At 46.8% G+C, this 13212-nt stretch overlaps 1 protein-coding gene across 1 annotated transcript in view; it reads right to left on the minus strand.

Moving 5' to 3' along the window:
• Positions 1–1547: 1547 nt before the first annotated feature.
• LOC149438132 (forkhead activin signal transducer 3-like) overlaps positions 1548–13212 on the minus strand; it is a 30363-nt gene continuing 18698 nt past the window's right edge. The window contains exon 4 of the mRNA XM_089660226.1: positions 1548–2284. Within this exon, the coding sequence (XP_089516352.1) occupies positions 1637–2284 (648 nt within the window). The 3' untranslated portion in view covers positions 1548–1636. The remainder of the gene's footprint in view (positions 2285–13212) is intronic.

The following is a 13212-nucleotide window of genomic DNA, read 5'->3' on the forward strand; positions in this document are numbered from 1 at the left end:
GTTTGAAGGATTGTGCTCACCCCGATAATGAAGTGCTTTGAGGGATTAGTGTTAAAACGTATCAAAACAGCCTCACCAGGTAGTTTTGTGACCAGGTGACCATTGTGGTGTGAGGCAAACAATTTGTCTCTAAACATTGGGGAGATCAAGGAGTTAACGGTTTTTAGGAAGACCAAAACTGACATGGTTCTATTCTACACCAGAGGAGACATGGTAGAGCCGGTATATGATTTTAAGTGTTTAGCTATTAAAGTTTTACTAAACCCTGCATTCACTATATCTGGTCCCCCCATTCCCTATATCCGCTCTGCCCGGACCCTGCATTTCCCTATATCCAGTCCCCCCAGACCCTGCATTCCCTATATGCGCTCTCCCCGGACCCTGCATTCCCTATATCCGCTCTCCCCGGACCCTGCATTCACTATATGCGCTCTCCCCGGACCCTGCATTCACTATATGCGCTCTCCCCGGACCCTGCATTCACTATATGCACTCTCCCCGGACCCTGCATTCACTATATGCGCTCTCCCCGGACCCTGCATTCACTATATGCGCTCTCCCCGGACCCTGCATTCACTATATGCACTCTCCCCGGACCCTGCAACTCTCCCCAGACCCTGCATTGACTATATGCACTCTCCCCAGACCCTGCATTGACTATATGCACTCTCCCCAGACCCTGCATTCACTATATGCACTCTCCCCAGACCCTGCATTGACTATATGCACTCTCCCCAGACCCTGCATTGACTATATGCACTCTCCCCAGACCCTGCATTGACTATATGCACTCTCCCCAGACCCTGCATTCACTATATGCACTCTCCCCAGACCCTGCATTGACTATATGCACTCTCCCCAGACCCTGCATTGACTATATGCACTCTCCCCAGACCCTGCATTGACTATATGCACTCTCCCCAGACCCTGCATTGACTATATGCACTCTCCCCAGACCCTGCATTCACTATATGCACTCTCCCCAGACCCTGCATTCACTATATGCACTCTCCCCAGACCCTGCATTCACTATATCAGCTCTCCCATAGTACACAACATGGAAATGCAATTATTTTAGTAAATACTAAACCTGGAAACCATCTGGCAGGAGGTTCAGAAAAGAAAAAGGTGAGGACAAAATGACTCAGAGCGGGACTGAGCAGCTGCTCTGTGTCTTATGAATGCACAGAGTGCGGCTCAGGAGTTAGCACGCACCAGTGCCCCCATAGCAAGAGGCTTACTATTGGGGGAACTGGTCAAGAGGGGAGGAGCCATGAGCACCGGCAGGGGACCTGAGAAGAAGAGGATCCGGGTTGCTCTGTGCAAAACCACTGCACAGAGAAGGTAAGTATGACATGTTTTTTTTTTTTTTTCAAATAACAAAGCTTTTACATCACTTGAGATTAAAAAACAAATTCAATTTTATTTGAAGTAAAAAGAAACAGACATGATAGAAAATGACTGATATATACATCTTTGACTAATGCCTTTGGACTGTAGGTCATGTTTGGTGCCACCTCCGCTGGACCATGTGCCACATTGGGTGCCAACATCATTGGGTAAGACTTGAAGTTCAGCTAGTCCTTGAGGCAAAAGTGACTAGCCCAAAACCAGCCTTGTCTCAACAACTGGCCAATCAGTAACCATTGGGTCTGTACCCTGGGTACACCCCACCCTGAGAAAATTTTGGCCCATAGATGTTTTGAGTATGTAGCCCCCCCCCGTGGTGTGGATACACTGGGATGTCAAAGACCGTATTATTGGGAGGGAAATCTGAAGAGGATATTCTGGTTCTGGCTTCAGAGGGTCTGGGCAGGGGAGGCATCAGACTGGGAGTGTAAATATCCCTCCGCTCAGGTGGAGCTTGAGTATGGGGTAGGCATGTAGTCACAGAGGAAGAGGGGAAGTTGGAGTAAAGGAGAGGGTGAATGCTGGGAGGGGACACCACATTAGGGGCCATGCATTTTGAATATGACTTTGGAAGGTTCCATAAGATGTTTGGGAAGGTTGCGGCAGGATCTATATTTGGGGGTTGGGTTTGTACTGAGGGACCAGCCTCTGCATCTGATCCGACCACAGTATTGTCTTTTGAAAGATGGGGGTGGTGAAAGTCTACAGATCTGTAGGGCTGTCCATGCAGGATACAAGGAGCCAGGTCAGGAGGGTAGCCTTCTTGCCGGGTGCCTCCCGTTTTCTGCAGCTTCATGGCATCCTCAGGAATTTGGCTCACATCCACCATCCAGTAGTTGCCCTTAGCCTGCGGCTTTAGTGGATCTTTTAGGACCTGCAAAGAGTGAGAAGACATTGGAGGCGTAGGCCGGCACAGCAAATTCACACAAATCTATTACGGGTCAGGTAACCAATCCTTATGGCCTATTTATAATACAGACAAATAATTTCCCCGGATCTGCCCCTATTATCATAAATGGTTATACTTTACATGGATAATATATGTACAAAATTAAAAAGGTTTGCTTTCTATAGAGTGGAAAACCGTAGGATCCCCCATCAGGTGTGCTAAGATTTTAGCTGGAGTTCTTTTTTTTTTAATCAAAATTGTATATAAATCTAAGTATGCACAAATATACAAAATACAAAAATCAACCTATTGCAGTGTTGTCTCTGCCCCTCCTGTGATGTTTCTGGCAATTTGAAAATTCTGGGAGAATGGTAAGGAATGGTTGCTGCAGGAGGGGCAATTCCCTCCACTGGAAGATAGAGCAATGCCCTGCGCTGGGGGGGGGGGGGGGACAATACTCTGTGCTGAAAGGAAGAAGAGGGTCAAACCTGCAGTAGAGGTGGTGGCAATGCCCTGGGGTGGTCATATGAAGAATATAATGATGCAATAGGTAGAATCAGTGTGGGGTAATGGGAGGATGAGGGAGGGTAAAAACACAAGGTAGAGTAATGAAGCAGAGTGGACATCTACACATACCGGGGTGTATTTACTAAAGCTAGAGAGTGCAAAATCAAGTTCACTTCTGCATAAATACCTAATCAGTTTCCAGGTTTTACTGACAAATCCTAATTGAGCAAGCAGAGGTAAGAAGCTGATTGACTACCATGCACAGCTGCACCAGATTCTGAGTGCACCAGCATTAGGCTGGCCATACATTATACAATTTTCTTGAGCCAACCACCTTGCAGGGGTCTTAACTAATCATCATCATTGGTTGTGATTCCAACCTGCTTAAAAATCTACTATTACTCCCAAACCAAAAGTAGCAAACAGATAGTTTGAAGGACCATAGGCCAATTGTGCTCACCCCGGTAATAATGAAGTTCTTTGAGGGATTGGTGTTAAAAATGCATCAAAACAGCTTCACCAGGTAGTTTAGATGCTTGTTGTGTGGGGCAAACAATGTGTCCCTAAACATTGGGGAGACCAAGGAGTTAATGGTTTTTAGGAAGACCAAGACTGACATGGTTCCAGTCTACACCAGAGAAGTGGTAGAGTGGGTATCTGCTTTTAAGTTTTTTTGGGGTATTAAAGTGTTACTAAACACTGGACTCCACATTCACTATATCTGGTCTCCCACAGTACACAGAATATGGAAATGCAATTATTTTAGTAAATATAAACTGCTAAATACCTTCTCATCAGCAGTATATAGCAGTCTTGACTTCTATCAGTGTCCAGTAGAGCACTGGCTTAAGCTTGTAGGAGCTTACTTTCTTCTTTAGTGGCATGCAGAACCCCTGACCTCTGGACAATGCTGATTGGCCCTGTGCTAATTTCATGTACTGTCCCAAGAAAAAACCTCTAGCAATACACACCAAACTGAGCATGTGCAGAGTGTCTTCACACGATATGTCTTATCAGGATGTAACAGGGGGAACACTAAGGGGAGAATCAGAAGACAGGATCAAACAGCATTTTTACACACCGCAGAGGATTAACCCCTTAGGTTCCACGGTGAGTATAACAAGCATTCTTTACTGCATATAGTTAGTTAGGCTGAAAAAAAAAGTAATAATCCTATACCCACAGTTGATCCAGAGGAAGGCAAAAAACCCCAGCAAAGCATGATCTAATTTGCACCTGCTGGGGAAAAAATAAATCCTTCCTGATTCCCGAGAGGCAATCGGATATTCCCTGGATCAACTTTACCTATAAATGTTATATCCAGTTATATTCTGTGTATCCAAGAAAGAATCCAGGACTTTCCTACAGCAATCCACTGAGCTGGTCAGAACCAACTCTTGAGGGAGTCTATTCCACATTTTCACAGCTCTCACTGAAGAAACCTTTGTGTTTTGGAGATTAAATTTCTTTTCCTCCAGACATAAAGAGTGCCCCCTTGTCCTCTGATGACCTCAGGGTGAATAACTCTACACCAAGTTCACTATATGAACCACTGATGTATTTATACATTGTGATCATATCCCCCCCCCTTATGTATTATACATGGTGATCATATCCCCCCCTTATTATACATGGTGATCATATCCCCCCCTTATTATACATGATGATCATATCCCCCCCTTGTGTATTATACATGGTGATCATATCCCCCCCTTGTGTATTATACATGGAGATCATATCCCCCCTTATGTATTATACATGGTGATCATATCCCCCCCTTGTGTATTATACATGGTGATCATATCCCCCCCTTGTGTATTATACATGGTGATCATATCCCCCCTTAATCTCCTCTTCAAGAGAATAAACTCAGTTCCTCTAATCTTTCCTCATAGCCGATCTCCTCCATGCCTCATATCAGTTTGGTTGCCCTTCTCTGTACTTTCTCCAGTTCCCCAATGTTCTTTTTGTGAATTGGTGCCCAAAACTGAACTGCATATTCCAAATGAGGTCTTACTAATTATTTGCTCCGGGGTAATATGATCTCTCTGGAGTCTATACCTCTTAATACAAGAGGATTTTGCTAGCTATAGAAGCCTCAGCTTGGCATGGCATGCCATTATTAGGATTGTGATCTACCAGAACCCCCAGATCCTTCACCATTGATTCCCCAGTTGTACTCCCCCTAGTAAAAAAGGGTTCCAACACTGAACCCTGGGGTACACCACTGATGACCCCAGACCATTCATTAACTACTCTGAACACGATCTTTTAGCCAGTTTTCTATCCATTTACATATGGATTTTTCCAAGCCCGTAGACTTTACCTTACAAGTTAGCCGTGTGTGGGGAACTGTGTCAAACACTTTTCCAAAATCCAAGTATACCACGTCCACCGCCACCCCTGTCCAAGGTTTTGCTCACCCCCTCAAAAAGAAATCAGATTTGTTTGACAACTTCTGTTTTTCATGAATCCATGCTGTCTGTTGCTTAAAATATTTGTTTCCAGCAAGAACTCATCTATGTGGTCTTTTATTAAACTCTCCAGTATCTTCCCAACTATAGAAGTTAAACTAACAGGTCTGTAATTACTTGGTAAAGATTTTGACCTTTTTATATATAGGCACCACATTGGCCTTACAGCAATCCAGTGGTACTATGCCAGTCATTAAAGAGCCCCTACAAATTAGAAACAATGGCTTTGAAAAGACAGAGCTCAATTCTTTAAGGACCTGTGGGTGTATGCCATCTGGTCCAGGGGCTTTAGTCACCTTTATTCTGTATAAATATTTTTAGATCATATCAATTGTGAGCCAATGTGGATCATCTGGAGCTGTATCAGTACCATGCCCATTATGAACAAGAGCTCCCACATGCTCCTTTGTATATACAGAGCTGAAGAAGGCAATAAATTTGCCTTCTCTTTGTCCCCAGTCACCCCCTCTAGATTATTTAGTAAAGGGCCTACATGCTCGGACCGGACCTTCTTACTATTAATATATTTGAAGAATTTTTTGGGGTTGGTCCTGCTATCTTTTGCAATCTGTTGTTAGTTTTCAATTTTTGCGGCCTTTATTTCCTTTTTCCATATTCTGTTATATTCTTTGTAATGTTTAAACGATAATAGTGATCCTTCATTTTTTTATTTATTAAAAGTTCTTCTCTTATTATCTATAGCCTTTTTAACTTTGGCTATCAGCCACATAGGTTTGATTTTTAGCCTTTTAAACTTGTTGCCCATGGGATTATATTTTGCAGTGTGAACTCCCATTTCTGTGTTGTGTTCATCAATGCCAATATTCCCTCCCAGTCTAAGTCTTGGAAAATTACCTCTTGAACTTAAGCGGTTTTTATTTTTCCTGTATGTGCTCGCCGTTTACAGTTAATAAATGAAGTCATGTTATGGTCACTGCTGGCCAGATGTTCTTTTATATGCACATTCGTAAAAAGCTCTGCATGGTTTGAGATTACCAGGTCCAGCAGAGCATCATTCCTAGTTGGGGCCTCTATGAATTGTACCATAAAATTGTCCTGTAGTAGGTTTAAAAAGGTTTGCCCTTTAACTGTTCCTGCAGTACCATTACTCCAGTCAATTTCCAGGTAGTTAAAATCCCCCATTATTATCACTGTCCCAGACCTTTAGATCTGTGTAAGGAGCCGAGTCTCCATCTCCTCATTAACACTGGGAGGCCTATAACAAACTTCAATGACTACCTTAGTATGCACCCCCATGTGCAGTTCCACCCATAATACTTCAGCCTCATCACACTCCCCATCAACTAGGTCCTCTTTTACACTCGCTCTGAGATCACTTCTCATATAGAGACAGACACCACCACCTTTCCTATTACTCTGTCTCTCCGAAAGAGAACATAGCCAGGAATATTAATGGTCCAGTCAAGCGAAGAATGAAGCCAAGATTCAGCAATACCAATTAAATCATAGCTCTCCATGCAAAAAAGATTCCAACTCACCTATTTTGCTTGACAGACTTCTGGCATTGTTGAACAAACACTGACACCTTGTTCACACGTATTTTGCATATTTATTGTCATACAAATGGTACCGATTCCACTGGTTGTTTGCATCATGGGAACGGTCTTATCAGCCATAGCCTTCCCCCCATCTTCCCCCATTCCACCCACCAATAAGTACTGACCCGTCTGATCTGTCTACCCAGTTATAATCTAATTCTCCCTCCCCCCTTGATCCTAATTTAAATACTCCTCCAGCCTTCCCTTAAACCTCTCCCCCAGCACAGCAGACCATCTCTAACATATAGGTTGCACCCCAATGAAAAGTCAGCCCAGTGCTTTAGGAACCCAAATCCTTCCCTCTTACACCAGGTCTTCAGCCATGCATTGAGTTCTCTAATCTCCCCATCTTTCCCGAGTTGCGCATGGCACAGGTAATATTTCATAGAATATCACCTTGGAGGTTCTTTCCTGCAACTTGCAGCCTAATACTTTAAATTGATTTTTAAGCAGCCTCCATCTTCCATGTATTCTGTCATTGGTTCCAACATGAACCAAGACCGCTGGGTCATGCCCAGCCCCTCCCAGTAATTTATTAACCCGGTCCACCACATGCCGAACCCTGGCACCAGGGAGACAGCAAACCATTCGGTTGAGGTGATCCTGGCGACAAATTCTATCAGTCCTTCTGGTCATAGAATCCTACTACTACTACCACCAGCTGTCTAAGCCTTCCTGCACTACCCTCACCACCCCTCCCAGATGGTCTGCCATCCCGGCTGTTAGGGATAGCAGTGACATCCAGGGGTGCCACCCCCACATCTTCAACCAACTTGCCCAGCCTGTTTGGGTGCTCAAACCCAGGGCCAGCCTTCCTTCTCTATGAGCCCCTACCACTCCCTCATTACAGTAACCCATCTTCCTACCTGATAATCCTAATTATCCCCTCTGCCCTCCACATCAGTCCCATTAGCTACCTGCTCAGAGAGCAGAAGACCCCTTTCAAGGTTGATAGCTCTGCCCAGCATTGCAACTTTCTCCTCCAGAACTCTAACACGAGATTCTAGAAAGGCAAGCCGCTCACATCTGTCACAGCGGTATCCATCCCGGAGCTGTTGCTCCATTGTTGCATACATGCGGCACACTGTGCACTGCACAAACCTTCCACCCCGCTAGCACTCATATCCCATCACAATACTAACAGGAAAGATCACTTGTCACTTACAGGTTAGTAGACTCCTCTTATAATCTCCTGTTTCCAACTCCATTTTTTATTTAACTCCACTTATTAAATGTCCACTTAGTTCAGTGGTTCTCAACCTTTCTAACGCCGCGACCCCTTAATACAGTTCCTCATGTTGTGGTGACCCCCAACCATAAAATTATTTTCGTTGCTACTTCATAACTGTAATTTTGCAGTAGGAGGAATAGTGCCACGTCATTGGTGTCAGTGGGAGGAATAGTGCCCCATCATTGGTGTCAGTGGGAGGAATAGTGCCCCGTCATTGGTATCAGTGGGAGGAATAGTGCCCCATCATTGGTATCAGTGGGAGGAATAGTGCCCCATCATTGGTGTCAGTGGGAGGAATAGTGCCCCATCATTGGTATCAGTGGGAGGAATAGTGCCCCGTCATTGGTGTCAGTGGGAGGAATAGTGCCCCCTTCATTGGTGTCAGTGGGAGGAATAGTGCCCCGTCATTGGTGTCAGTGGGAGGAATAGTGCTCCGTCATTGGTGTCAGTGGGAGGAATAGTGCCCCGTCATTGGTGTCAGTGGGAGGAATAGTGCCCCGTCATTGGTGTCAGTGGGAGGAATAGTGCCCCGTCATTGGTGTCAGTGGGAGGAATAGTGTCCCGTCATTGGTGTCAGTGGGAGGAATAGTGTCCCGTCATTGGTGTCAGTGGGAGGAATAGTGCCCCGTCATTGGTATCAGTGGGAGGAATAGTGCCCCATCATTGGTATCAGTGGGAGGAACAGTGCCTCATCATTGGTATCAGTGGGAGGAATAGTGCCCCATCATTGGTATCAGTGGGAGGAATAGTGCCCCATCATTGGTATCAGTGGGAGGAATAGTGCCCCATCATTGGTATCAGTGGGAGGAACAGTGCCCCATCATTGGTATCAGTGGGAGGAATAGTGTCCCATCATTGGTATCAGTGGGAGGAATAGTGTCCCATCATCGGTATCAGTGGGAGGAATAGTGTCCCATCATCGGTATCAGTGGGAGGAATAGTGCCCCATCATCGGTATCAGTGGGAGGAATAGTGTCCCATCATTGGTATCAGTGGGAGGAATAGTGCCCCATCCTTGGTGTCAGTGGGGGGAGGAATACTGCCCCATCCTTGGTGTCAGTGGGGGGAGGAATTCTGCCCCATCCTTGGTGTCAGTGGGGGGAGGAATTGTGCCCCATTGTTGGTGTCAGTGGGGGGAGGAATCGTGCCCCATCCTTGGTGTCAGTGGGGGAGGAATAGTGCCCCATTGTTGGTGTCATTTGGGGGAGGAATCGTGTCTCATCGTTGGTGTCAGTGGGGGGAGGAATAGTGCCCCATCGTTGGTGTCAGTGGGAGGAATAGTGTCCCATCGTTGGTGTCAGTGGGAGGAATAGTGCCCCATCATTGGTATTAGTGACACCAATGATGGGGCACTATTCCCACTGACACCAATGATACTTACCTTGCAGACTCCTGCTCCAGCCTGGGCTCGCTCGCTCCCTCCCTCTCCCATGGTACCGACACTTACCTGTCAGATGTCTTCCTTCTCCGGCCGCTGTCCTCCTCTTCACTCGCTCGATCTTCGCGGTGCCGCTCGGCTCCTCCTCTCCAAGCTCCACCTCCTTGCCGGTGATTGGCCGCCTGTGTGCCTCTCCTGAGCTACAGTACCGGCGGCCAATCACAGGCGAGGATTGATCTCGAGGTGTGTCCAGATGACAGGGGCGGCATGTCATCCCGCCCACACCTGGAGACGGCGGTGGCAGCGGCGGTGGCGAGGAGCGGTGTCTCAGTTCCTAAGACCATCGGAAATATGTGTTTTCCGATGGTCTTAGGCGACCCCTGTGGAAGCGTCGTTCGACCCCCAAAGGGGTCGCGACTCCCAGGTTGAGAACCGCTGACTTAGTTAAAGGTCCAGCAAGCAAAATACAGGCAAGCTCAGAGTGAGCTCCACAGCAAGTTATATAGGACCTGTATCACCTGGGACCAATTAACCCCGCCCCTTAATTAGAAGAGTGAAGGAAGACAAGGAAAGGAAGAAAAAAAAGTGACAGAAAAAGGTATTTAAAAAAGTAAAATCTTTTAGCAAGACCCAAAGAAGAAAATAAAACAACTACAAGCACCAGCAGTCAGCAGCAGTCAGAAGTAAAATGTTTTCACATTTCCCAGTCTTCAGTGATCAGCCAGCATACAATGCCAGACTGATTGTACTGTTGTGGGTTTAGTAACACTTTATGTCACCTGGAACACTCCAGCAACTATGGAAGAATGTTGTTCATTGACTAGAGTTCGGCTTTTAATACCGTTATCCCAGATCTATTGGTGGGGAAGATGCTGAAGCTGAATATGCCCCCATCCCTTTGCTCTTGGACAGTGGTCTCCAAACTACAGCCCTGGGGCCAGATGTGGCCCTCTGATTGCCTTTATCTGGCCTTTGAGGCATTATTCCTGCCAGTCACACCAACAATGGGGCACTATTCTTCCCACTGACACCAACAATGAATCACTATTCCTTCCACTGACACCAACAATGAGGCACTATTCCTTCCACTGACACCAACAATGAGGCACTATTCCTTCCACTGACACCGACAATAAGGCACTATTCCTCCCACTGACACCAACAACGAGGCACTATTCCTTCAACTGACACCAACAACGAGGCACTAATCCTTCCACTGACACCAACAATGAGGCACTATTCCTTCCACTGACACCAACAACGAGGCACTATTCCTTCCACTGACACCGACAATAAGGCACTATTCCTCCCACTGACACCAACAACGAGGCACTATTCCTTCAACTGACACCAACAACGAGGCACTATTCCTTCCACTGACACCGACAACGAGGCACTATTCCTTCCACTGACACCGACAACGAGGCACTATTCCTTCCACTGATACCGACAATGAGGCACTATTCCTCCCACTGACAACGACAATGAGGCACTATTCCTTCCACTGACACCAACAACGAGGCACTATTCCTTCCACTGACACCGACAACGAGGCACTATTCCTTCCACTGACACCGACAACGAGGCACTATTCCTCCCACTGACACCGACAATGAGGCACTATTCCTTCCACTGACACCGACAACGAGGCACTATTCCTTCCACTGACACCGACAACGAGGCACTATTCCTTCCACTGACACCGACAACGAGGCACTATTCCTTCCACTGACACCGACAACGAGGCACTATTCCTTCCACTGACACCGACAACGAGGCACTATTCCTTCCACTGACACCAACAACGAGGCACTATTCCTTCCACTGACACCAACAACGAGGCACTATTCCTTCCACTGACACCAACAACGGGGCACTATTCCTTCCACTGACACCAACAGTGGGGCACTATTCCTTCCACTGACACCAACAAGGGGGGCACTATTCCTTCCACTGGCACCAAGGGGGCACTATTCCTTCCACTGACACCAACAATGGGGCACTATTCCTTTCACTGGCACCAACAATGGGGCACTATTCCTTTCACTGACACCAACAAAGAGGCACTATTCCTGCCACTGACACCAACAATGAGGCACTATTCCTGCCACTGACGCCAACAATGGGGCACTATTCCTTCCACTGACACCAACAGTGGGGCACGATTCCTTCCACTGACACTAACAATGGGGCACTATTCCTGCCACTGACACCAACAATAGGGCACTATTCCTGCCACTGACACCAACAATAGGGCACTATTCCTGCCACTGACACCAACAATAGGGCACTATTCCTTCAACTAACACCAACTATTTCTCCCCATAAAACCAAAGATCGGGCATTGTTTACTCCCATGGCCCCCCTACAGTCTAAAGGACACTAAACTGGCCCTTTCTTTAGAAGGTTTGGAGACCCCTACTCTTGGATAAAGGATTTCCTGGTAGAGCACCCACAGGGGGTCACACTGAGTAAGCATGTGTCATCCCAGGGTGTGGTCAGCATAGGAGTACCACATGGTTGTGTATTGAGTCCCCTTCTCTACTCTCTATACCCTTGTGATTGCACTCCTTGCTTTTCTACAAAACGTAACATCAAAGTTTCAGATGACACCACCATAGTAGGTTGCATCACAAGAGGGGATGAGAAGCATTACAGGGAAGAAGTGGCCAATTCAGTAGAGTGGTGTGAGGGAAACAATTTGTCCCTAAACACTGGGGAGACCAAGGAGTTAAAAGCTGATTTTAGGAAGACCAAGACTGACATGGTTCCATTCTACACCAGAGGAGACGTAGTAGAGCCGGTATCTGCTTTTAAGTTTTTAGGTATTAAAGTGTTACTAAACCACAGACCCTGCATTCACTATATCTGGTCTCCCCGGACCCTGCATTCACTATATTCGGTCTCCCCGGACCTTGTATTCACTATATCTGCTCTCCCTGGACCCTGCATTTACTATATCTGGTCTCCCAGGACCCTGCATTCACTATATCTGGTCTCCCTGGACCCTACATTCACTATATCTGGTCTCCCAGGACCCTGCATTCACTATATCTGGTCTCCCTGGACCCTGCATTCACTATATCTGGTCTCCATGGACCCTGCATTCACTATATCTGGTCTCCATGGACCCTGCATTCACTATATCTGGTCTCCATGGACCCTGCATTCACTATATCTGGTCTCCCTGGACCCTGCATTCACTATATCTGGTCTCCCCGGACCCTGCGTTCACTATATCTGGTCTCCCCAGACCCTGCATTCACTATATCTAGTGTCCCCGGACCCTACATTCACTAAATCTGCTCTCCCCGGACCCTGCATTCACTATATCTGCTCTCCCCGGACCCCGCATTCACTATATCTGCTCTACCCGGACCCTGCATTCACTATATCTGGTCTCCCAGGACCCAGCATTCACTATATCCGCTCTCCCCGGACCCTGAATTCACTATATCCGGTCTCCCCGGACCCTGCATTCACTGTATCTGGTCTCCCCGGACCCTGTATTCACTATATCTGGTCTCCCCGGACCTTGCATTCACTATATCCGGTCTCCCTGGACCCTGCATGCACTATATCTTGTCTCCCTGGACCCTGTATTCACTATATCTGATCTCCCCAGACCCTGCATTCACTATATCTGGTCTCCCCGGACCCTGAATTCACTATATCTGGTCTCCCCGGACCCTGCATTCACTATATCTGGTCTCCCTTTACCCTGCATTCACTATATCTGGTCTCCCCAGACCCTGCATACACTA

Source organism: Staurois parvus, unplaced genomic scaffold (assembly GCF_062004578.1).
Source record: "Staurois parvus isolate SC_StPar_1 unplaced genomic scaffold, SC_StPar_1.0 ptg001215l, whole genome shotgun sequence".
NCBI classification, from domain to species: domain Eukaryota; kingdom Metazoa; phylum Chordata; class Amphibia; order Anura; family Ranidae; genus Staurois; species Staurois parvus.